This window comes from Athene noctua, chromosome 17 (genome assembly GCF_965140245.1).
Source record: "Athene noctua chromosome 17, bAthNoc1.hap1.1, whole genome shotgun sequence".
Taxonomy (NCBI): Eukaryota; Metazoa; Chordata; class Aves; order Strigiformes; family Strigidae; genus Athene; species Athene noctua.
In genome coordinates, this window is record NC_134053.1 from 3543795 (window position 1) to 3568650 (window position 24856).

General features: G+C 36.7%; 1 protein-coding gene across 2 annotated transcripts in view; it reads left to right on the forward strand.

The window, feature by feature from the left end:
• The first annotated feature begins 105 nt into the window (after positions 1 to 105).
• The window catches only part of ATP2A2 (ATPase sarcoplasmic/endoplasmic reticulum Ca2+ transporting 2), a 45869-nt gene continuing 21118 nt past the window's right edge, over positions 106 to 24856 (forward strand). The window contains exons 1-5 of one of the 2 annotated variants that reach the window (XR_012634669.1): positions 106 to 184; positions 7276 to 7380; positions 10361 to 10499; positions 22542 to 22622; positions 24442 to 24527. Coding sequence is in view for 1 of the 2 variants with exons in the window: in XM_074920851.1 (XP_074776952.1) it covers positions 10412 to 10499; positions 22542 to 22622; positions 24442 to 24527 (255 nt within the window). In the remaining variant the exon portion in view is untranslated. Of the gene's footprint in view, positions 185 to 7275; positions 7381 to 10360; positions 10500 to 22541; positions 22623 to 24441; positions 24528 to 24856 lie in introns of those variants that run through there. The other variant, XM_074920851.1, reaches the window with a different exon arrangement.

Sequence of the window (24856 nt, forward strand, 5' to 3'; positions counted from 1 at the left end):
TGAGGAAGGTAAGCACGTCCATCAAATCTTCTGCTAATTCTTTTTGGTAATTCATCTTTTTATTAATGTACATAACTAAATGGCTTTGTTACCTATTGCAGGAAAAACCTTACTGGAGCTTGTGATTGAACAATTTGAAGACTTACTAGTTAGAATTTTGTTGCTGGCAGCTTGCATATCTTTTGTAAGTATTTCTTTTTTTTATTCATAGGCTTCTGTATCGCAGAATGACAGATGTTCCAATGTATAGGAACTGTACATACTGCAATTGTTTTTCTCAAAAGGTAGACATATAAGATGCAAAGTAAATCACTTTTAAATTAGCTGCCTTCTGAAGAGGTTTCTATATGCTCGAGAACAACATTTCAGGGAATCTTTCATTGCATGAGTCATAAGTACGTAACTACGCTAGACAGGTATTTTTAAAAGTGCTTCTCATTCAGCCCAGTTTGCTTATTTGAGGTGGGATTTCCCAATGCTTTTGTTGGCTTTGAAAACTAACCTTGAGTAAGTGTTTAACTAGACATTCTTCTTGCCTTTGAGTTAATCGTTATCAAGCTCGATGTATAATCATTGGAAGACATTTTTGGATGCAATGCAGACTGTAAATAGATTTTACATGGCGAATATTCCAGTTGCCTTCCCTTCCTGATAATAGCAAGGTGACAGTTGTTGCTTTTGACAGTGACAAGAATGATGACGGCTGTGATGGCACCATTGTTGACCAAATTTGGTAACTGACCTTTGGATAGTCTAGTCATTAAATGGACATCTTGCTTTGCATATAGGATTAAAAGAATGAGAACACTTTCAACTTCATTTTTTTTTTTTAAAAGCATGTTTAGGCATTTTTACTTGATGTGTGTAGAAGGTATGTGTTTGCTGGAAAACTGAGCAAAGGCTAAGTATAGAAGGAAGATGAAGGCTCTATGTCTTGGGGAGCGGGCCAACAGGAAAAAAAGTGTGCAGAATATTAAATTGTTTAGGTAGGATTAAACGTTTATAGTAGACTTTTCCCTGGAGTTGTAATTAACTACTTTAAAAAAAAATAAAAAATAAAAAATGCTGCAGCTCTTGGGGGGAGTGGAAATTGTGGTGACTCTTTAGCTAAGGGCAGCTAATTAGGATGGGCAGAGGAGAATGTGCTCTGAAGCTGTTGCGTTTGATGGGGGAAGGGTTGCCCTGTTGTGGCTGCTGCAATATATACTGTGTTGCTGATCCTCCACCAAGAGAGGCTTCAGCTAGCCCCACACTGACCCCGTTCAAAGTGCTCTGGGTTTTGGTATGCATATACCCTTACCAGCTGAGCAGCGATTGGCAGCATTGATCTTGACCAGGGAGACAAATGTGCTTTACTCTTCTCCTTCCTCAGGAAAAAATCAGGCTGGCTCTAGAAAATTGAATAAACAGGTCATTCAAAAGCTTTTTTCCCCCCCTCTTCTTTCACATTTTCCCCTCCCAGAGGGTGAGAAGGGGATGTGATTTTGTTCCTGGAAAGTCAGGAGTGTTTCTCTCATCTCATGAGATAAATGACAAATAGAACTGAAGTTTGTTAACCTTTCATGTCAACGTACATTATTTTTATTGTAACCAAATGAGTGAAAAATCAAATTTTCCAAACTTTAAGGTTCATTGTATATCTAAGTATGATGCCAGACTGACAGGAGGTCATAGAACATACACTACCAAGCCTTCTTTGAAAACCTGATTAGTAACTGGATTCAGTTTCTTTTTTCAGTATGCTTAATTTTCCCATCTGATTAAGAGGAGACTGTAGTCTAATGGAGTGTGGGATAGATCTGGGTTCTCTGTCTCTGTGCATCTATCATGGTATGTGACCTTGGGCTACTGCTCTGCTTTTTCTGTCTCCTATTTAAGTTATGGATACCCACTATAAATTGATGTTAGTAGTAAAGATTTTATCTTTCTGATTAAATCTAAAAGAAAAAAAATTTTTTGGTACTTTAAAAGCACTTCCCCTTTGTGTTTGTTTCTGGCTTTTTCCTTGCTCAGAAGGTGATGATCTGTTGTCTGGGGTTTTTTTAGGTTTTAACACTTTTTTCTTGATGAAAAGCATATTGGAGACTTTTGTAGCAGCTGTAAAGAACTGTTGAGTATGTTGATATAAAGACTGTATTACTGCAAAAATTGTATGTAATGAACATCACTTAAATTCTGGTGTTCTTTACCAGCTGTACAATGTCAAAAAAAAAAAAATTGAAGATTCAGGTATGAGAGAGGGGATCTTGAGGTATATAGATAATTCTTTTGTGTCATGGAAGCTTTTCTGGTGACTGTTGTGATCATAGATCAGATTAGATTCTTACTGTTATGACTGACTGCACAGAAACAGCCACCTTTAACACTGAGATCTGCATTAGAGTTTTGTGCAGAAACGTCCCCTTTTGCATACGGTATAAACCTCTGTGTTCAGAGTGCCTTTTGTCCTCTACTCCCACACCTCCTGTCAGGTATGTGTCAGTAAAATAAATCAGACTAACAGCTGAATCTGTGTCACCCTAGCTGATTGTGGGGGTCATGTGCTGCCTGTTTTTTGGCTGTAGATACTTTGTCCTACATTCCAAGTTGGAATTGCTGTTACAGATGTGTCTAGTTAGTAAAAGCCTTAAGTATGGCTTTTAAAGAGAAACTATAGAACTAATTTCTGAGGGTGAGTAAATGGATCTACATATGGGCTTGGACCATGTCTTGGTCTTCTGTTAAATGCGTGAAGCCTATGCAGAAATAAACCTGTAGAGTGTACTTCAGCAGTTCAGGGGCCTTCACAGCCTGACTTCTAGGTGCAAGTACAAGGATCTTTAATTTTCCATGAACTATGGCTTTTAATTCTTGCTACTTGTGTAGCATGTACACAGACCTACAGTATTTACATAAAAGAACATTTCGTTTTGCTGTATAAATGGCTGTGACCAGTTGCAAGATGTTAACTGTGCATCTGAGGCAGAATAATTCTTTGTTAAAGTATATAGGTTTAGATCAATGATGTATGCTTAACTATGGAGTCTTATCTTTGCATTGCACTTAACAGTGAATATTCTTCTACAAGATGGAGCAAAAACTCTATCAAAATCTGTTAGTACAGCATCCTAAGAGCATTTCCTGACCACCCCCCCCCTTATTTCTTTGATTCCTAATCTGCCTTAGAAGTGAATGTTCTGAGAATGTTTTCTGATAGCAGATATCCATGTTTGGATTAAAACAATATATTGTGATTTAGTCCAGAGTTGATTATAGCCTGTAAATTACCATGAGTATAACCTAATCTGTGTTAAATGGTGAGCAAAGTTACTCTTGGAGGAAATAAGATGTGCCAGTAAAAAATGTTGCAGGCTTTGCCCTGAAAGCACTCCAAAAGCTACCTGTTAAGGTCAGTCGCAATGAATATGTGGCACAAGATAAGGATTGCTGTAGAACATTACACCGACGTGCTTTTAGGTAAACTTGGATTACTCAATAGCACCTGAGATACCAACTGATGGGTAAGGATGATAAAAGTGTGAGAAGTAATTGTGGTTCCATTTTACTTTGTAGAAATTAACCTGTGAGTGCTATCTATCTTCCCCCCCCCCCCCCCCCCCTTATAGCTACACTAGACACAGGAATGTGTTTATTTTCAGAAATAGAGTGGGATATCTGATGGGTGCTTACAATCTGGTAACCCAGTAAAATTCTTACTTTTGCATTTATATGTGTGGTCAAGATCTGTTTGTTTTTTTTTTTTTTCCTCCTCTCTCCTTGGGTAGCAAATAAAAATCTCTACTGAATAGTGGAACTAAAATTGGGAGTTTTTTCTGTAGTGTTTCCTGGTGTTCAGTATAACTGACATGGAACAAATTTATTTGGACTACTGAAATATTTTGCATCTCCTTAATTTTAAGCTACTTTTTATTGAAAAGAGAAATCACTGAAAGAGGGTTTTCTGAGCGGTAGGTAGTAAAAACTCTGTCTAAAATACACTAAATCTTAATTCCACTATTCTGTGAGAAGAAAGCTCTCTTAAAGACAGTCCATAGTTCTACATGAACTTCTTTAATTAGTTCGGGCTTCTTTTTTTTAGGATGAGATCTTACTCTACCAGTTTGCTTCTAAGTTTCCATTGTCAAAATGAAAAACAAACAAAAAACCTTACTAGGTTGCTGACAACAAACTGTTTACTTTCCCTCTGTTAGTGGTGAGCAGGTATAGCCTGCTGGGCAACAGAATTCTAGCTTGAAACTTCCACTCTTTAATTCTGCTTTTGTTACTTAATGATAAATAGTCATCTGAAACAACTTGCCTCCATAATTTACCTGACAATTCAGAGATACTTAATTTGTAGAAATGCAAAAAGCTGTAAGGATTCTTCTGTTCTCGTGGCTGTTTTCATCAGTAGTCGCCTCATTGCTGGCTGATTTCTGCATTGTACATCTGCCCCCTTTTTACAAATAACCATGAAAACTAAATGCTGTTTGCCTGTCATTGTGTATTTTTTGGCTTAGTGTCCTGCAGGTCCACCCCATTAGGCTTGATCAAAGTAGGCTTCTGCAAGCCATAGCTCTAGCAGCCCTAAAGCAAACAGGCTGAATGAAAGTTGTCCTTTAAGCTGTTTATGTTGACTGTTGATATGGGACTTCTATGTCTTGCTATTGCTTTCCCTTACATTTTCAGACTTGCATTTCTCTTGAGCAATTATCCTACTCTTTTTTTTTTCTCTTTACTCTTTTAAGCTTCTTAAATACACGTTAACTTTACTTGACCATACTGCCTGAACAGTACATTGGAGATCAATGACCTGGAAATTAAGCTTCTCTACATGTGAGTCTTAAAGTGATTAGGGCTGAAATATGGTGGGACCCTTCTGAGTAGCAGTCAAATAAAAGATCTCTCATTGTAAACCTCTCCAGGATTTTAAAACTGTTCTAGTGGAAACTTTTTGACAAGGACTCAATGCCTTGGACAAGAATTGTCCAGTCTCTACCAGGCTTCAGCATATGATTTGTTGTTACTAAAACACCTTAGTTAAATACTTGTATTCCTTGTTCTACTTTCTCTTTATTATTTTACTGTGGGTTTTCTTTTACTTCAGGCTACTATCAAATAATACACCTGATCTGTTACAGCAATGTGTGGATCACAAGTATCCTAAATGGAGTGTTAATACAGCTGTAGTCTGTTATAACAAAACCAAAAGCTCACAATGTATTCTGTTAATTATATGTCTGTATTTACTAAAATGTTCTAGAACCAGATCTTAGATCGTTTTACTATTAGTAATTGCGTGGAAACTTTTGGGGGGAGAAATGTGTGTTGCTGACTTCCAGGATTAACTAGATAATTCATTTTAATCTGGTCATCTGGATAATTTTGCCAAAAAGCAACAGTGAAGATCTAAAACATCAGATCTGTACTGTCAGGATCTCCAATCTGAGTTCATCTGTTCTTTTTTGAAATAATGACTTATTGAAAGAAAAGATCCCTTGAAAATTTAATTTTGGTTCTCCTTGACATACTTGGATCTTGCTGTCCCTGTAGCTACTTTTCCTTACCTCTTAAAGTTGCAGGCTTTCTCAGTGTTATTTTACAACACACGTGGTCTTCAGTCTGAAAAGATTATGGTTTAACATTGCATAAAGCAGATGTTGGGTTTTTTTTCGAGTTAACCTAGTAGGTGCCTGCTCTGTTAAAGAACATCACAAAATGATTGAATTTACTTGCTTTGTTGGAAGCAAAATGGGCTTTACAGAATTCCAATAAATAAAGGGAGGGGAAAAAACATACTAAGCAGCTTCTCTGATGGCAGTGTGTGACCTTGTATATGCTAAGGAAGCTGGAAATGGACTATGAGCCTTTTCTGTAGCTCCATGGGAGGCAACAGTGCTGGTGCAGAGTCAAAGCTGTCCGTGTTAGAAGGGGTAATGCATGAAGTGAAGACTACAGGGTAGACTGTATGACTGCTCTAGCAGGTCAAATGGCAGAAGTTGTTACTGGGGATTGGAGATGAGTGGTGTGGGAGGAGGGAAGAAATTCCAAGAGGTAGAGAGCATAAGAGATCCTAACTAAATCTCTTCTCCAGAGGGATTACACAGACCCTCCAAGTGTCGCATTGCCAGTTGGGATGTTTCAGTGTTATTAATCATAACCTGGATCTTAGAAGTTTATCCTCTGTAATAAAAATTTGTTGGTGCATTGTATTTGCTTGACAGTCCATTTTCTGCTTGAGGCTTTCATGCTGCTTCTCCTTCCTTTTAACATCCTGGAGTGTTTCACAATTGAGCAATAGCTCTGAGCAGCATGTTGGCGGAATTATGGCGCTCGCTTTAGTAACGGTTTGCACGCTGCAGTCTTCTAGTGATTCAGAGTGCTGTTGCCTGACTACCAGCCCTAATTATCTCAACACGTTGTTCCTATTTACTGTCACTTTCCAGGCTTCCTGTTGCTCAACATCTTGACGAAAAAGCTCTTCCTCTCTGGTCATGTTGGCTTGACTTTTCTTCAGTAACTACAGAGGCCCTGACACATCCCTATTCAAGTCAAGTGAATGGCAGAAGTCTAAAACTAGAGTGTAATTCTAGAGGAAATAAAATAAAATAAAATCTATGTGAAGCTTTTTATGCAAGTCCTCAATTTGATTTACTTTTTAAAATCCAGTTTTGAGTTTTATTAGCTACTCGGCTCAGAACTCAACTTCAGGTATAACTATACAATTCACTTAGATGCCTCAGTAAGACACTACTTAAACACTATAAAAGACACTATTTAAATTCAAGTAGTGTCTTATTTTTCATATCAACTCACTGCAGACTTGTAAAGCTGTTTTCAATTGTATGTCTCAGTTATTGGTAAAGAACAATTAACTCGGTTAAAATTCAGATTCAGGCGAAGTTTTAGTGTTCTAAGGAGTCAAACTAATCTTCGTGCTGTTTTATATAGTAATGAAAAAAATTTTTAAACTCTTCACTGTTGTAGCTGTTGTCATAACTTCTGCTTTCGTTTGTGAAGCAAAAGTTTCCCAAATAAATAGCTTGGTCCTTTAAAAGAAGAGCAGCCCTGGAAATGAACTTTGTACTACTTTAGTAAAGATTCTTTTTCTCCTTTTCCACTGCATGTTGCCAACTCATTCATGAACTACAAAACTACACTGTGGAAGAATGAGGGGTTTCCAAAATCGCTGAAGTCTCTACAGTTGAACCTCAAGCTGAATCTTTCTGGATCTTAAGTTTGTGAGGGATCTGTGTAAATCAGTTAGTAACTTAAATCGTTGTGCTTCTCTTACAGGTCCTGGCCTGGTTTGAAGAAGGTGAAGAAACAATCACAGCATTTGTAGAGCCTTTCGTAATCTTACTTATATTAGTAGCCAATGCAATTGTGGGAGTGTGGCAGGTATGCAGATATTCTTACATCATCAAATCAGAAATGTTTTGGGGTTTTTTGGTTTAAGAGGAAGGACTGTACAGTGTATTGTCAGGTGCTTCATACAATGCAAGTAATATGTGTTGCTAACTTCAGATTCCTGAGAGTCAACATACCATAAAACTTCTGGAAAGAAAGTGTTGACTTAAAGGTAAAATGAAAGTGTCAGAAGTATTGCCAAAAAGGCAAAGTGCCCATCAGTGTGTTTGGCCACACACTGGTGAACACATGAACTGGGCAGTCCAGAATGAAGGCCTGAATTGAGGAGATAAATCAAATCTTGCAAAGCTAAGAAACAGACAGTTGGATCAGCTTGCAAAAAAAAGTTTTGTCCCAACTAAGGAACAAAGGATGGAACTCTTGTAATCTAGTTTCTTGCCTGTTTCTTCCTGAGACAAATGCTATGCTTTAGTACATTTATTAATACATTTAATAGCGTATTAATTTTTTCTTATTTAATTACCATAGCACTTACTAAGTGTACATCTAAAGACTGCACGTCTGTCAAAAGGCAGTTTCTTCTGAAAACATCTAAATACCACGATACTTCTACGTGATCAGCTGTGAGATGAATTACATGGCTTTTTTTAAAATGTGTCAGCAATAATATCAGTAACATATTTTAACACTTCTTGAGATGCCAAAACAAAATTGTTCCTATAAATTTAGCTTACTAATTTGATCACTTCAGACAGGGTGTGTTTTATTAGAAATGCAGATAAAAAGTACACTAGGATTTTTAGAGCAATTTAAGTTCTTTGTAAGGTTGGTTTTGTTTGGTGTTTTTAAAGGGGTATTTGTTAGTGTGACATAATTATTTGCTATTTTAGCATGTTAGGTTTCATGCTTAAAAAAAAAAAGCAAGCATGTCCAAAACAACAAAAATTAAAAGGAGGAGCCCTGTTAACAGGTTAAAACAAGTTAGAGAGGAGCCTACACACTGGAAGCCACCAGAAGTGACACTGAGTGACACTGCTGCACATTCCTGTGCTCTGCTTTGTGCTAGCCGAAGTAAACTGGCTGAAGGAAGACTAACCATCAAATAATTCAGTCTTTAGCAGTACCCAGCTTGCTGTGCAACCTCCAGAACTGGTGTGGAGGGAGGACATAATGTTGATCAAGGGCTGACAGTATTGCCCCCTTAAGTGTCATTTTTCTATGCAAATCTTCATAACAAAATTGTGCAATAATTAATCTTTAACTTGAAACTTTGAGTTACAATTCTGCACATAGTAATTTAAAGCATGAAATGTATCTGTATATTTGGGGTTTTTCTTGTGTAACTGTATACCCTGTTGTAGGAAAGAACCAATTTTTTCAGACATAATAGTGTGCAAAGAACATATGTATCTCCCTACATGCAGTGAGCTTAATTGTGAAACAATTGCTGTACAGTTTAAATGACTCATTCCCTTGTTTTAATGGGCATGGAAAATAAGTCACAGTACATAGTCTCCACCCATAAATGTATCTGTTTCTACAGGTACTAGATGTGAGCAATTGAGTCATTGCCTTAGCTCTGCCCTTCTCAGCCTTTCCCTTTGCATGTACTTTTCCCAAAGGGCCATCTGCTAATACTTCAATGGTTGGCAAGACAATCTACCTACTATAACTTCAAGCAAACTGGGAACAAAAAGATACAGTCTGACACCACTGAGCTAGCTGTCCTAGCCAAATCATGTTTAATTCTTTCTTATTTCTCCTTTTTGAAGGAAAAATTCTGGTTCAGTGGGACTTAGACATTTGTAGGACTTTCGGACCTTTAAGGTTTTGCCTAATGTTAAGTCTTAGTTAATCCACAGAAAAGCAATATTGGCATTACTTTGCTGAGGAGCAGGATTAATTTACGTGATGGAATATGAGGCTAATATTAATTATAGGTTCATGGGTCTGTGCTGGTATCTCCGCACTGCCCGGCGCTGAGCTGTGCTGTGTGAACGTTAGTGCTTCAAGGTAGATTTGGTAATGCTAGTTTTCAGCTGCATTATGTGGAAGTACCTAGTACCTCTGCCTTTGATTTTTCTGAAGATTGGCTTTCTGCTTTGATGCATGCAGGAGAAAGCTGCTATTATCTGGAAAGGCTGGTATATATTTGAAGGGGAGAGATTCTAAAACCTACATGCACCCTTAACCATTGTCTGGAATCATCAGGACTGATGTTTGTTCTTGTCAATAGGCTGGAAAATGGAAAATAAGTTAACTTCTCCAAGAGCTAGACAAGGAGTACTGATAAGTTGTTGGTTTCTTATGTTGTCCTTTATCTAGGTGGCATCACAATGTTGATATTGATCTCTGGTAGTGCTTAGCTGAGAGAACTGCACTTGAGATAGGAAAGCTATTGTGCTGCTCTTAGTGGAAGTAAAAAGGTTGTCATGTGTGGGGATTCATCTAAGTTTGTGAACTGTTAAGAGATTGGGGAAGTTTCTTATCTGCTTTAATTTCACTTTAGTGTGACTTATTTGCTGAAATTAAGCTGATAATACGCTGTTTGAGCTTTTGTCTTAATCTGATCCTTGATTTCTATCAGTAAGCAAAATTCAGTAGTGCTGGCCCACTCCAGTCTGAGTCTAAGCTACTCCAGCTGGTAAGGTACAGCTGAGACAAGATTATATCCATGAGTCTTAATTCTGCTTAGTGCTCTTTTTATGTCAAAAAGTATCCATGTGTTATAGAACTGTGTGGCCTCCCCTAACAAGAGTGGATATTCTTGATGGGAAGTGCTGCAGGGTTTGAATAAAGAACTTCCAGGTTCTAAATGCCCGCTAATACCTGAATTATGTTGTAATGATTTCCAGTCAGCAACCTCATAAGGGGAGGGGTCACATAACTTTCTGTATTAATGTAGCTGAGCCGAGTCAGTTGTATTCATATGATAATGCATTTGAAAAAGCAGATCTGACATATTTTTCCTTGAGGGCTTTTAAAATTACACGTTTTTGTTGTCTTTTAGGAAAGAAATGCTGAAAATGCTATTGAAGCTCTTAAAGAATATGAACCAGAAATGGGCAAAGTATATCGACAAGACCGAAAAAGTGTACAGAGGATTAAAGCAAGAGACATTGTCCCAGGTGATATTGTAGAAGTGGCAGGTAAGACCCATTTATGTGTACACACATGTATTATTATATTATTGTAAAATTGCTGTGGGGGCCTTGTCTTAATGATTTGAGGCCCTGGGGAGAGTTTTCAAAGACGCCTGAGTATGTGCTTCACTTACGAACGATCTTGCTTCTGTTCATCTGTAATTACCTTAAATGTACATTTGCACTGAGGGGATTGTTTTTCAAATGGCCTCTTAGCTTAATTGGTAGGTCTAAAAGCAAAGCATCTTAATTGGAGTACAAGTTTTAACACTTGTCATGACTCAAATTTTATTTTCTAAAGTCTGTTTTCAGAGTATCTTAACTTGTCTGTTTCTATCACAAAATACTCTTTTCCTTGCTTTTAAATGTGTTCATTTTCCTTAGGTTCTGGAATACAGAGATTTTTTTTTTTGTCATGCTCTGTTCTTTATCTAAGAAAGATAATTTAATCTGAAGGTTTTTTCAACTCTTACGCTTGTAGTAGCAGTGCCTTTCAGCTCCTCTTCACAAATGTCTTCCTCTGCCCTCTCAGCTAGTATGACTGACATGTGACATCATTGTTTTCTCATCTTTCATAATTCCTTATTGCTTCTTTTGCTTATTGTACAGGAGACTACAAATAACTATATAAAGCAGAGTTTCCTATTTCTCCAGTCTAAGCATTTGAAATACCAGTTTTAAGAGTGGCCTTCTGCATCAAGCATTCTAAAAACTTAGATTTGTCCTAAAAGGTTATCTTTATTTGAAAGGAGTGCAAATATAGAAGTGCCATGTACTGAAGCTAAAAGTCCTTCATTTTGGTGATAATGCCATACCAACAACTTTTTCTCTAAACTGGACTTGTCAGTAAGTTCAGTGTTTCCTCTTCCTTCCCAGATAGAACTGGTGGTTCTTGTTAAGTGTCAGGAGTGATTGCATACTCATATTTTGTAGGTCATTATCAACTGTTAACTGAGGGATTGTTCCTTTGGGAACAATTCAGGGTGTACATCAAACTTTCTTTCCACTAGGGTCACTTTGCTTTTAGAGGTGGTAGCCGTCTCAAGAGGAGATAAATATATACCCTTAAACTTCACTATCCTCCTATTTTAATTAGCAGGCAAAGAGAGTATGCACTCAAAATGAAGTTGGTGTTGGCTGCCTGCCCAGCTTTCATTCCTTGAGAAACTTTTAACATTCGCTGAGCCCTGTCTCAAGCCTCTGTTTTGTGCATAGGATGATTCAGCTCCATCAGCCCTTGGCTAGGGTAATTCAGAGCATGAATCTCTTGACGATTGAAGCTAGTTTCCTCTTCACATCTGTTGGTGAAGAACAAGTGCAAATACAAAGTGCTGATAGCTGAAATAAAGGGTGAATTATGATACCTTGTCACTTACTCTGCTCTTTTGACTCACTATTGCTGCACTGTACAGTCAAATCTGAGTTCTGCAATGAGATTTTGTTTCAGCAGCTGATGTTTTCTGCGTCCTTTTGAGGCAAACAAAATTGTATAAATTAGAGATTCTGCAGTAGATGTCTAGTCCAAATCTTTATCCTGTTTTAAAATGTCAGCAATAGAATGGTAGTTTTGGAAGCAGTTTATATCATGGGAATACATTGGGGTTGTGTGTTTTGGTACTTTAAAGCAGTATTGGTAGAATTGCGAGTCGATGACTATGTATTTAGTTCTGGTTTGGGGTATCTCACTAAGGAAAAATGCTGGATTTTGCAGCTCTGCCAGGTGTCTAGAGCACAGAAAATTTTCCACTTGATTCTTTGCTGTTTTGGAAGAGGTAGAGACTGCATTTTCATCTTACAGAAAAAGACAAAGCTAAATTTGTATGTGAAACACTTGGGGGATGTGTGGGCTTTTACTTACCTTGCTGTATATTGTCAGTATCAATAAAATCAGTTACTTGTGCCATCTCTTTAAAAGGCTTGTGACTGAAGGAGAGAAACGAGTTGGAACTAAACCACCGAGTAGCATACCTGTAACACTAGGCTGTCTTTAACATAGTAGCATATTTTTCATAGGGTTGCTATTGCATTATTTTAAAATCTGCTTGTAGAACAGGGATGGTCCAACATGTGTAGAACTGATTTTTTTTTTTTTTTCCTTCTTAGAAGGACAGCCTTAAAAACTAGTACGCTCATGTAGAGAAACAAAAATTATCCAACTTCTATGACTGTTCTTGGAAGACAGGTAGTCTAGCTGATTGATTGTAGAAGCTCCTGTTGGTTAAAGTACTTAAACTGGTGGGTGAAATAGTCCCAAGCTAGTCTTAAGCACTCATCATGTTCTTATATTGGCAAATAGAATCAACTGCAGCTTCAAGTGATGCTAACTATGTGTAAGTCCTGTGGATGTTTAATACAGAAATAAGTGCTTCAGTGTGATATGAACTTTGATACCGAAACAATTAAATTCTAACTTGTAGATAAACAATGATGAAATTTTAATTGTAATCAAACTCAGGAAAGCTACTGAGCAAGCAGAGAAGAGCAATACACTATGTACCAGCGTTAGTGTCAAGACCTGGAGGTGAGACAGACTGTGTGCATGCCTGTGCCTCAAGTGTAAGAGTACTGCGATGGCCTTTGACATGGTGTTTGCAAAAAGATGACCATGTAGGGAAGTGACAGAGCACTTCATACTAGGATACATATCTGAGCTTGGAATTCTAGGCAAAGTGCCAATGACATTTGTGTGTCCAGGCAAATATCTTTCAACCAAGTGGCATAAATAACCAGGTGATAGGTTTCTCCCCTATGCCGATACCTAATTTTGAATTACTTTCTACAGGTCTTCCATTACAAAACAGTTGGTTTTAATGCTGTAAGAGCTTTGTTAATTTGAAGTAGCTATATGTTGGTCTGACACAGAGATAATTCTTCATTGTAGGAATTAGCAGATTGGTATTGCAGTTCAGGAGAAGTGGGGGAATATATTTGCCTCTACATTGCAAGAGTTCCCTGAGAATAAGTAGCATTGAACCATTACTTTCCAAAGTAATCTGGTATTTTCAGTAGTTTTGAACCCCTTAAAGATAGTCTGATCAGTTTAGCTTAACCCAAAGACAATACCATGATGGTTTATACTATTACTTTTTATTCTGGCTCCTTAGGCTATTTGTAGAGTTTGACTGTTTGTTATATAGACTATTCAGTCTGCCTTGAGGCCTTCTAAATTAAAACTCCTGTAAGATACTTCTCTAATTGATCTGTCAGAGGAAATGGATGCTGGTTGATTTGACTAGAAGTAGTAAGAGGAAACTGGAGGTCTGCATTGTCACCTTACAGAAAATACGGAGTAACCTGAATTAGATTATCCCTGACGTGGTGGATAACCTACTGTCTTAGATGTCTCTTGGGTATCAGTGTGTGTATAGATACTGCAGAACACTTGATGAGCAATTACTGGTCCTTATGCCTAGTAGCTAACAAATGCAAGACAAATGCTACACTAAAATTTTACAGGTGTACTAGCAGACATGTAGTCAGCATTTGCTCAGAGACTCTGCAGACATGAATTTCTTAACTGTATGTTAGGAGGACTTTCTTCTGTGTCTACTTAAGCAGAGATGGTAGAAAAGATACTGTAGAATCAACAGGAACTCTCTGGGATGAAGTTAGAGTTACAGGTTCGGGATGTATACCTTAAACTTGCTTGCGGACTTCTGGTGGGCATAGTTCTCAGAACTGTGGTGTGTAAGGGTTACTAAGCTACACTGTTTGTTTCTTAGAATTGATGAACTGAAAAAAATCCAGATGCTGTCCTCAAATGGCTTTTCAGTTTGCCTGTCTTAAAAAGGATTATCGTGCTGCTATGAAAGCTTAAGTTTACTGGAGGATGCACTCTAAATTTTGAACTCAGGACTATCCTAGTAGATGAAAGATGTCCTTTGCTTTAGTTGACAGGTTTTTGCCTTGGTTAAAGTAACATTTTAAAGAGAAACTTAACACGGCCTTAGTTCTTAGACGTTTTGTGCGAGGTCCAGTCTGACAAATTGGGATAAACTGGTTGCAAATAATTTAGTTTTAAAGAATCACGTTTGGGAACAGAAAGGAGCTTTGTTCATTTCCGTTGTGTTTCCTGTCTAAAATGTTCTATTTTAAATACTGCATATCTGACTTACTGTAATTCAATAAATGAATGTTCATTAGTTGCAATCTGTAAATGACAAAACTGCAGTCACAGTAGTTCCTCTTTTCCCTGAAGTGCTGAATGATGGTTCTTGTGATCCATTATATCTCTAAGTACTCAACACCTTAAAAATACACAGAGTTTCCAGAAGCTGTTGCTTGTTAGTCTGTATTCCAGAAGACTTAGTTTTAAGTTTATACCTGGCATGAAGTATGCAAGAACTACTTTGAGACTTCTAATTCTAACTGCAGAGCACTTTTAAGACTTCCTAAAGCATAGATGTCTTACAGTTAAGGAAAGATAAGATTTGTGGTGAAGACAATTGGGAAGAAAGATTAAGGTGAATTACATCAAACTCCAGTACAGTTATGAAGAGCTTCAAGTTCTCCCTCATAGTATGAACGACAAACATTGATATTGCAGATCTTACTCCAAGACATCTGGGTCCTTGTGCCTGTGTTCCTTTTCAAATAACTAAATTGATTATATTTTTTTTGACTCAGTGTGAGAGATGCAGGTTTACTCTTTTTTGGAAAAGTGTTAAGATTGGAAAAAAAATAATGAAAAAGATGGAGTAAGACTTAGGTCCATATGGGTGATCTTCTGGAGACTATCCTAAAAGCATACTGCTGAGAGCATCTCTTGATATGGTAAAAAGCAGACTGCAATATTTTGGGCTTTTCTTATTCTAGCGCAAATTATCAAGTTTGGGTTTTAAACATTAAGCACTTATTTTGCTTTTTCCATATTTTTTCTTGTTCAAAAGCAATGCTTTATGGTAGTAAGAACAGTGGTTAATAAATAGACACACAAGTAGTGCATAAATCCTGTGAGCTTCAGTGAGCATTTTGGCTGTCAAACTCACTAACACATCAGAGGCAGTTTTGAGATAACCGGACTCAGTCCAAACTCCATTCCGTACTCCACTGAAGTCTGGAGTTATGTGAGGTTCAAGTCAGGACACAGCTAAACTTGTGTCACTTTCAGCACACATTTGAAAACTTACAAAACATGTCTCCTTTTTGTTTGTTATTACCAATTCTTGTAACACTTTCCTCCTGAGTTGCCAGACCGTTAAGTAAAAATAGTGAAACTAATTCTGTTCTATTGTTTGAATTCAGAACATATCTGATGTTCTATACTCTGATTAGAACCGATACTACAGTGGGGCTTTATTAATAAGCACAAATAGTGCTGAACAAAACGCTTGAACATCAAGATAAGGTTCTGTTAACACGGTATCACCCTGGCAAAGCAAGCGTTTTTTTAAGGCTGAGGAAAATTTGTACTTGGAGCTATGCTGCACTTTCAGAATTCTTACTGTTGTGTTACCCATATGCAGCCTAACTTGGAAACAGGACTTCAGCTTTGGTGTGAAGATGTCATTGTTTTCTACCCAATCTGGCAAAAGTTGAAGCTTAACTTAACGGATTTGTTCCTTCTGCCATTAGATATTTATGTAGGCTGATCACAAGGGTTTTCAATCTAGAAGAGAGCGCTATAAATAGATCCACTGATTAAAAGCTAAAGCTCGACAAATTCAGACTAGAAATGTGCAGACTTACAGGCTGGGTACCTGTCCATTGGCACATCTTATTTAATGTTCTGGTGCCCTCTTCAGAGATGACAATAAGAAGTATGTTTTTACAGAACGAGCAGAAATAAAATAGAAATATTTCAATCTTATGCACTGTTTAATACAGTAAGTTAAAAGTTAAGCTTTTACTGTCTTTTTGCTTTTTTGTTTATAAGAACGCAATACCTACAAGTCTTTGTTTGAAATCTTTTTAACTTCTGCCTCTATCAGTTCTTAGGTTAGGATAATCACACTTCTGTATATACTGCACAGTAAGCTGCATGGATCTTTTCTGTCGCTTCAGAATGCAGAACGGCATATGAGAGAAGGCTATTTCATGAACGTTGTCTGATCTGTAGCATGCATCAAATGCACAGAATGAATGTATGCATGCAAATGTGTTGTTTGTCATCTTGAAAGTAAAACAACTGTTATTTCACTAGTATGATTAAAACTTGAATGGACAGTGCTATTACGATCTTTGTCTTGTTGGAAAATAAATCTATCTTACTGTTTTGGAGTGGAAACTCAGGCTTTAAATGTTTCATAGGCACTCTTGTAATTCTGACAATTTGACACTGTTGGCCTTGTATGAAAGTATAGATGGACTCAATAATTTTCCTGTTCTGTACAACTTCAGATTTTAGGTAGCATTTTATTATTATATCCTGTTCAGGAAGTGTTAAATACTTAAAACCTGTTACTACGGAAGAAAAATTAAGTTTCTGATGGTCTAAGGAAATCAAACACAATAGGAAGATAAGATGGTAGGCGTGCAAGGGGGAAGAGGAGCTAAGCTGAGCTCGTGTTAAGGAAGTTTTTTACAAAATCCCAATTGTGCTACAACAGCTGTACTTCTAAATAAAAACAGTCCATTCTGCTCAGGTGTAAGTTTTAACTATTACTGTCCCCCAGGAGAAACAATGCTCAGTTCTGGTTGATCAAAGTACGTAGCATTCCGTATGTGTTATTTTAAGCCTGCTTATTTCAATTCTTAAACCTTAAGGTGATACCCATACTTCACATAGGAAGTTTCAGTTGCCTCACTTTGTAAGTAAACACTCACACAGTGGTGCATCCTCTAATTTAGAGGATAAGAAACTTTTTTTTGGGCAAGAGAGGGGACTTTGAAATAACTTCTAAGAGGCTGAAGATCTTGTTAGGAAAAGTGATTTAAGTAAATGTACCTGTAATATGTAATGTTGAAACAGTTAAAGAAAATGGTTGCTAACTCTTAATGGTTTTTGGCAAAAGAATCAATACTTACAATCCATACATAGTGTATATTGAATCAGAGATGTTTTAATAGCAGTGTAGTAGGTTATATTTGCTGAATTTGATAGTATTTTTACCCTAGCCTGAAGGTAGAGCATCCTAATAAAGTGGGAGAAAGACCATAGTGTCTTAAAAATCAGAATACATGTAATGTGTCAAGAATGAACCTTCATCTATTAAGACACTTAAAAGGGGAGAAAAGACACAATTTTACACTTTTTTTTTTTTTTGTACTCCCCATTTGGTGTTTTATGGAAGTTGTTTTGGGGATGGTTTTACTCACTTTCAGAAACTGTTGTTTGAGTTCCCAAATTATTCAACTATACGTTGAAATAGTATCTCAGTTCTTTGAAATGTACCTAAAAATGTTACAAGATTGGACAGCAGTGGCAGAATAGTTTAGAGCTGTACTGATAATCTTTATTACAAAAGTCCAGCTCCAACCCCAACCCGCTGATAGCAAATATAGGTTGACACTAGCTTTGGTTAATGATAAACATAAATAAGAAGGTGTTGGGTACATGTTGTATATGAACAACTATTCCGACTTCTACAGGAAAAATTACTTGCATTTACTGTGATCACTTAGATGAGCTTTTTGAAAACAGATCACTTTCTCTGCTAAGAAGATGAATTGTTCTTGTAACACACAAACATAAAAAGGAAGCAAAACTTTTCACTTTTTATAGTGTACCTGTCTGTAAAGCTCCTCTTAGCAAGTCTTCACTTGTGGGGGAGGGATCAGAGCAGTTAAGATTGCTGATACTGATGTTCAAAGTACACACTTAAAGTAGTAGTTGTGTTTTGAGGACTCTTGTATATCCTAGTGGCTTTTGGGGGGTAAAGTTAATATTGCTTCCTGAACAATATTAACTTTATTAATAGTCACCAACAGTTTTGATTGGAAGATCTAGAATATCATTTGAGACTTGAAAGATAAGTACAGTCCTGTTGTAGTCTAAAGTTCTTTGTTGTTACCCAGATGTAGCTAAAAATAGAACAGGGATTGAAATCCACAGAGCTTTAATAGTTTATTTTCCCTTCAGCTTCATTGTTCATAGAATATGTGCCCCATCACTTCTGCCCATCTTTCTGACTGCTTAATCCACAGGCTGATCTAGCCTGCAGCATGCTAATAGTGTATTTTGGCTGTAGAGGTTTCCCAATGAGTGTCTCAAACCATATTCTGATAGAATTCTGAAGTTACATGTTTGGTATTATTGCTATCTTGGAAGCTGCTAAAGTGCAAGGGATATCAGTGCTCAAATGAAATACCTACATGAGTTGATCATTTCAGTCTAGGACTTGGTCATCCCCAAGTATTAAATTGGGACTAACATTCCTTAATATATTAAATATTCGGAGTTGTTTTGGAGACTTGAATCATTTTGTCTTTCAAGGTAACTTTGCAAAATGAGTAGAGGAGTCTGTGTGCTGCTTTGTCTTTAAAGACTTTTGTTCATGAGGAAGCCCCTTCATGGGGGATTTACAATAATTTCTGCAAGTGCACACCTGTTTTATTTGATGTGATCTGTGGGTAAGTAGGGTTGTACTGCGCCTAAAACCAAACATATGTGTAAGTAACTGTATATATACAGTGGAAGTTAACCTATAACATTGGCACAACACTGGGAGGAGTAAGATAAAATGTAGGGAGCTTTGAACTTGAGAAGAAAGGCTAGAGTGTTAGGTATAATTGATGGGAATCTTGGCAAGATAACATTGCTCGTTACTTACAGGTAGCTGAAGAACCCAATATTTTCAGATACTAAATTGTCTATTTTCAGTGAAAGCATATGGCTTGTTTAAAATATTTGACATAAACTTTAAATTTATATCTCAACTAAATACTGCTCTAGTTTCTATCAAGAATTGTCTGCTTCAGTACAGACTCAAGCACAGTTAAATAAAATGGATTTTTTTTTTTACCCCCTTACAGGGACCAGATTGTTTTTAAACAGATTCCCTTATTGTGTGCTGAAGCTTAGTATCAAAATTCTAAAACAGTATTCTGTGTATGAATAAAAGGATTCTATGAATAAAGCTGTAATGATTTGAACCAAACCCTCCTCTCGCTCTTCCAAGAAGCAGTCAGTTTTATAGTTAGAAGGGCTGTTTTAATCAGTAGTTAAGTATTTGACTACACTATGCTTTAAGAAAATGTATCTGGGCAGTTTTGAAAGCAGCTTACTTGATTTCTTCAGAGCTGTTGTAGAAATCAAGTGACTATTTAGGTTTAAAAACTTTAGTTAAAATAACAGATGAAAATACTCCTGCAGCTGACTTGCTATTTTAGATGTATAACTATGGGATTATATCCATAGGCTGTAGCAGCTCTGTACTGAGCAACACAAATACATACTTACCTTCTAATTTCTTATCATCTTTCAAGCCTTGGGTAATACTTTCACTGGTTCTGTGGACTGAAATGTAATTGAATTTAAAAAGCCCACCCAAAAACCAACAAAAAATCCTCCCAGTTTCTTTCCTGTGTTAAAAGTATATGGAAAAAAACCTTCTAATCCTAGATGAGATCTGCACTAGACTGCTCACTCAAAATTTCCTGTGGGTTTCTATCTATCACAGGATGATTTCCTATTTATATTCAGTTTCAATATGCTCATGAAAGTAGATTCAAGACTATAAATTGACTTAGTGTCGTAGCTGTTACTTTGCAAAGAGGTGATTAAAATAATTCTGTAATTGACCCCAATTTACAGCTTTCATGGCTGTAAGAAATGCCTTGAATATTTTACTGCAGCCTTCTCAAACTGAGATGGTGAGTGAATAATGTGTCTTATCTTAAATTGTTGAGATAAGAAAGCTGCAGTGTCATAATAAATTTAACACTTCAGTTCTGGTGATTCAGGCAACTGATAATGACAGTCGTAGTTTTCATGGAAATGGTGATGCTTGAGTATCAATAATCTACTAGAGCAGGAGTCTCCTAGTACTTTTAGATCTTGTGAATATTATGTCTGAGTTTGAACAACTTTGAGCTGTTCAGAAGAAGTAAGTTGGAAAATTACTGGTAAACTTTGCCATATGTTCCGTCCAGTTATTTGAATGTTTTAAGACTATTTTTCTAACAGCTTCTTTTTTGTGTTATGGAGTGATTAAGTCTTTAATGGTGTCAAATGTGGTAGTGTATTTGAGTTGGCTGTAGCTTTCCAGCTGCTTTAAGTACTTTGAAAATGTTTCTGCAGAGTGACAGGCGTTCCACCACATGGCACTGAGGTATTAGCCTGTTGTTCAGCGATATCTGAAAACCAGCTGCTACTATATGTCTGCATATAAACCTCCTCACGACATCAGGAGAGCATATTGAATAGTTTTTCCATTTTTGGCCTAGGTCACCGTTTGTCTAATGCTATTTCTCTCTTGCTGCTCAAGGGCATTGTGGCTTAAATTAGTTTTCACATGCTATAATAATACAAAAAGGGAATTTGTGGCTATTTATTGAATCCCTTCATATACATACGCTTACAAAAACACATGTCTAAGTCTACAAGCAAAACTACATGATCTTTTGCTGATTTTAATGGTTGGGGTTTCTTTGACCTTATAAAAAGTCACGTGGTGCAAGTTTTACTTAACGTTTGAAGTAGTACTTAATTCTCCTCTTCAACATTTTGTTCCACAGTTTTCCTGCGTGAGTAGTTGTATGTTGTAAGGCTGTAACACCACTGTGGAGTTTCTCATGGTATTATTTGTCAATGTGCATTATTGCTGTTAGTTGCATAAGCAGTTCCTGCAGGAATTGCAGCTTGTTTTAATTTTACTGCAGGGACATAAAGTCCATCTACTGAGAAGATCAGCTCCTTTTAGCTAGTCATCCTCCTGTCTTTGTTTCTTTGCATTATTTTATAATAAAAAGGAAGCTGATGCTTGAAAACTTGCAGTGCTAAATTACGTTAGGCATGTTTTATTATATGCAGTCGTTAGCAATATTGAGATGCAGAATGTAGGAAACCCCCCCCCCCCATATGAGTCAGAAATGTGACTCTCATTATTATCCTTAGCAAGTTAATTTGCATTCAGCCATTTATTTGCAGTTGTCACAAAATGGTGGAGCTTTCTTTTCATAAAAACTAGGAAAAGCTAGATAAGAGAAAGTGGGAAGATAGAAAAATTAAGTCTGGGGTGATAGAGATGCTGGAGCTAAAATGGCCACACAGCTCTGGGAAGTGACTTCATTACTCTCTGCCATCTTTAGGAGCGGGCTGTTAACTTGTACCATCTGCTGCCTTCGTGTCTCTAACACTTACCAATGGAGTTTTGTTTATGGGTTGCTTTTGGGTGTGGGTTTTTTTCCCTCCACTGTTGTCTTCTGCAAAATACAAATATATATGACGAGATAAAAATAGCATAGACTCCTGTGAAAATTGTAACTGGGATATAGGTTGTGGTATATTTAATAGAGCAGTGTTACTGAAAAATAAGCTAGTGTATGATCGGGAATTAACTTCTGTCTCTGAAACATCTGGCAGTATTCAAAGTATAACATTAAAAGAGCAGATCTGCAGAAGCACGTTATTCTCACAATTGGTGCCAAAGAAAAGGAAAGTACAACTTCTTCTAGTTTCTAAATAAATAAATGTGAATAACATTCTGATCATTGGAGAGAAGACCAACTTCAGGCATAGAGAAAACAACCAGAAGACTTTCCAGGACAGTTGTTCTGAAAAAGAGACTTGATTCACCTTAGCTATGGGTTTTGATTATTTATAAATACTTACTCTGAAATGGGTATCTTTCTCTTGAGAATGTTTTCCCTTTGCTGTCAAGTGGTAGTCATGTGATTGGAAAAACAATCCTGTGATTTACAACTTCTTTCTTTGAGGTTAGGTGGGGGTAAATACCTTGAAGGCAAATCTAAATTGCTAAAGTATATCAGATATTTGAAAAAATTGGAGTGTTGCAAACCATGAAAGCAATAATAAGCTGTTAGTAATCTCAGTCATCTGAACAGTTCCTGGGAAATCGTTTCCCTGGCTGACAGAGGTAATATATGCTTGGTTAGAAATCTCTCAAATGACAAAATTCTAACTTTGTCTTGTTAATTCCTTTGTAGTTGGAGACAAGGTTCCTGCTGATATAAGAATTACTTCTATCAAATCTACAACTCTAAGGGTAGACCAGTCAATTCTCACAGGTACAATTTCTGTGAATTTTGGATAACTACGTGCATAATTGAAAGTGCCTTTTCACTGTTTGTTTAGAATAATCCATTGGAAACAAGCCTGTAGCTATTCAGATCCAATGTTGCATTCAAGTGCAGTAAATTTCTGATCTAGTCACTTAATTGCGGAGTGGCTGAATGTATTGCTTCATCATTGACTTTCCATGTTCACTTAAGTAGGATGAACGTTCTTACTAAGACTTGTAATGCTTTTTTGGTCTGTCTTCCTCCTGCACCCCCAAGAGACTCACACTAGTAATTTGTAGGAAACTAAAATAAAAAAATTAACAATTTCTGTTCTAGTTCATGCAGTCTTCTAGGTTTGAACACCTTGTCACTGCTCAAATATGGAAGTATGGAAATCTTAAATGTCTTCTGTAACATTTTCTCTCATGAGAGAGTAAGTTTTGAAATAAAAGCAGCTTTTAAACTGCTGTTACTAAAGACTTAGTACACTAAAACCTTATTTGCTGAAATTCTGTGCACACACATTCATGTGTTTTCTGGTACCAGCTCTCAAGTGCAAGAGCTATATTTAGAGGACTTTCCAGATTTGTTGAAAACAAAACAAAGTAGCAGTACTTCTGAATATAGGAAAGAAGCTGGGAATCAACCAAGCATGATATAACAGTTTTCTCTCAGCTGGAACACTTAAGACCTGTCTGCCTGTTTTGGTGGCATAAATTAATGTTAACTAGCCCCGAATTTTAAAATGGTAAAGTATTCACAAGAAACCTATTTTTGATCCTCAAATCTGTCTTGAAACAGGCCCTGAAGTTTCTCAGTACAGATCCTGAATAGCACAGAACTGACCAAGCTTACTTACATATAGCATAAGAAAATGTAGGCACTCTGTTTTTCAAGGTATCAGAACTAAGCAGAAGAAAAAAAATCCACCAGAAGCCTATATAAAGGGAATAATTCCTTGCCTTTGTTTAAATAGAATTATTTCTTTAAATAAAACCTTTTCTGTTTTCAGCCTACTTTAAGTTGATGCTTGAGTCTCCTAACTAATAAAGTAGGACTGAAGTCTGAGGTGCTACTTAGCAAAGCTTTTCAAAGTAGGAAGCTTTGGCTCTCTTGAGCTTACAAAAGCCAGTGCTCTCAGCTTCAGTCACTGAGTTATCACTTTATGAAATCTGAGGTAGTAATTAACATCTTTTATAGAAAAGAAACCTTTCTATACCTGTGTGACATGTTCATAGAAATTGATATATTTAAGGTCTTTATGGAAGAGTTCTCTGAAGGCTTCCAACTAAAGGAGTTAACTAGCAGATGGATGCATGACACTTAAATTTTGAAATTTTTTTTTTAAGGTCTGCCAGTATTAACTGTTATGTATCCCATTACAGATGTATAACTATGGTAACATCTAATTATTTAAATGAGAACATACCTCTTACAGTGCATAGAAAACAGAAATGCTCATTACTGTGTGAGAAGCACACAAAATACCTAATTCATGCAGTAGATCTTGCTACATTAGAAGGAAGAATGGCGTACAAGCTGCTTATTTGACTACTTTTCATCTTCCTTAGAAGACATGGTGTATGCTTCGTTAATTCTACCTATACAAAATGTTCACTTAAATCCTTTCCTATTTTTATTAAAAGCCAGCCATTCAATTTTTTTGGTCAGCTGAAATAGTTCTTGTTTCACATAAGGAATTAAATCATTTGAGGAAAGAAGTTTGACATCTTAAAAAAATGTTAGTGCTCAGGACGATAACATTTTGATTCCCTTCAGGACTCCAGATAATACATGTATTTCTTTTTATAACTATTTATTTTAGGTGAATCTGTGTCTGTTATTAAGCACACCGATCCTGTGCCTGATCCTCGTGCTGTAAACCAAGACAAGAAGAACATGCTTTTTTCTGTGAGTTATTTGTTCTGAAATTTTAAAAACTTTTATAAAATAATATTGAAGCTGATAAACGAAAATGTGCAGAACTTCAGGTCTTCACCTAAAAGCTGTATTAATTCTTCAGTGTATTCTCTATGCGCATCTGTATGCGTGTCTCCATGTACAGGGAACTAAATTAATTAAAAAATAGAAGAAGCTTTTAATAAAAGCTGTCTTCAGGGAAGATGCTTGTTGAAACCAGTTTATATGAGAACTGGGTTTTGTCCTTCTTGAGAAAGTCTTGAAGGCTGTAGCACATGTACTCTTAAAGTGCTTCTACACTACTTTTCTAAAGTAATAGT